At 61.7% G+C, this 699-nt stretch overlaps 1 protein-coding gene across 1 annotated transcript in view; it reads left to right on the top strand.

Moving 5' to 3' along the window:
• prmt5 (protein arginine methyltransferase 5) overlaps positions 1-699 on the top strand; it is a gene marked incomplete at its 5' end in the record, with an annotated part of 9,719 nt that overhangs the window by 8,029 nt on the left and 991 nt on the right. The window contains 2 exons of the mRNA XM_048593919.1: positions 3-27; positions 462-584. Of these exons, the coding sequence (XP_048449876.1) occupies positions 3-27; positions 462-584 (148 nt within the window). The remainder of the gene's footprint in view (positions 1-2; positions 28-461; positions 585-699) is intronic.

The raw sequence follows: 699 nt of genomic DNA, 5'->3' as shown, positions 1-699 counted from the left end.
TGTCGAGAGAAAGACCGAGACCCCGAGGTGAGTGGCGGGATCTTTCTGTGCCTTGGGCCGTTGGGGTTTTATTCGGGGTGGGGCGGGGTGTGCACGGAGGAGGAGGTGGACGGAGCTTTAACGAGTGATGGATGGGTGGGGGTGTTGTGTGAAAGGGAGCAGGATGACAGAAGCGGAGTTGGTCCCGAGTGAGTTCGGTATAGGATGGACGGACCAGGGGCCGAATGGCCTGCTGCGAGTCCTATCCCAAACGCCGCACCGGGGACCGGGGTAGGACTAACACTAATGGGGCACGTGCCATCAAATGGGACACCACCGAGATCTGGCCCCCACTCCATGTTGTTGGTTAGGGGCCCGAGTTGGGTGTGAGGGGACAGCAGGCCCAGATGGGCCGAACGATCTGCCATTTTGACCCCCCCCTCCTTGTTTTGCCGATGTCTTCCCTCCCTCCCTTTCTACAGGCGCAGTTTGAGATGCCGTACGTGGTGAGGTTGCACAATTTCCACCAGCTCGATGACCCTCAGCCATGTTTCACCTTCAGGCACCCGAACCAAGGTAGGTCCTACCACCCCCCACCCCCCGGGGTGGGGGGGAAAGCAGAGGGGCGCTGTGCTTTGGGGGAGGGAGGGGAAAGCAGAGGGGCGCTGTGCTTTGGGGGAGGGAGGGGAAAGCAGAGGGGCGCTGTGCTTTGGGGGAGGG

The sequence above is a fragment of the Rhincodon typus genome, unplaced genomic scaffold (assembly GCF_021869965.1).
Source record: "Rhincodon typus isolate 14 unplaced genomic scaffold, sRhiTyp1.1 hic_rhity00004564, whole genome shotgun sequence".
Classification (NCBI taxonomy): domain Eukaryota; kingdom Metazoa; phylum Chordata; class Chondrichthyes; order Orectolobiformes; family Rhincodontidae; genus Rhincodon; species Rhincodon typus.
This window is presented reverse-complemented; position numbering and strand designations above follow the sequence as displayed.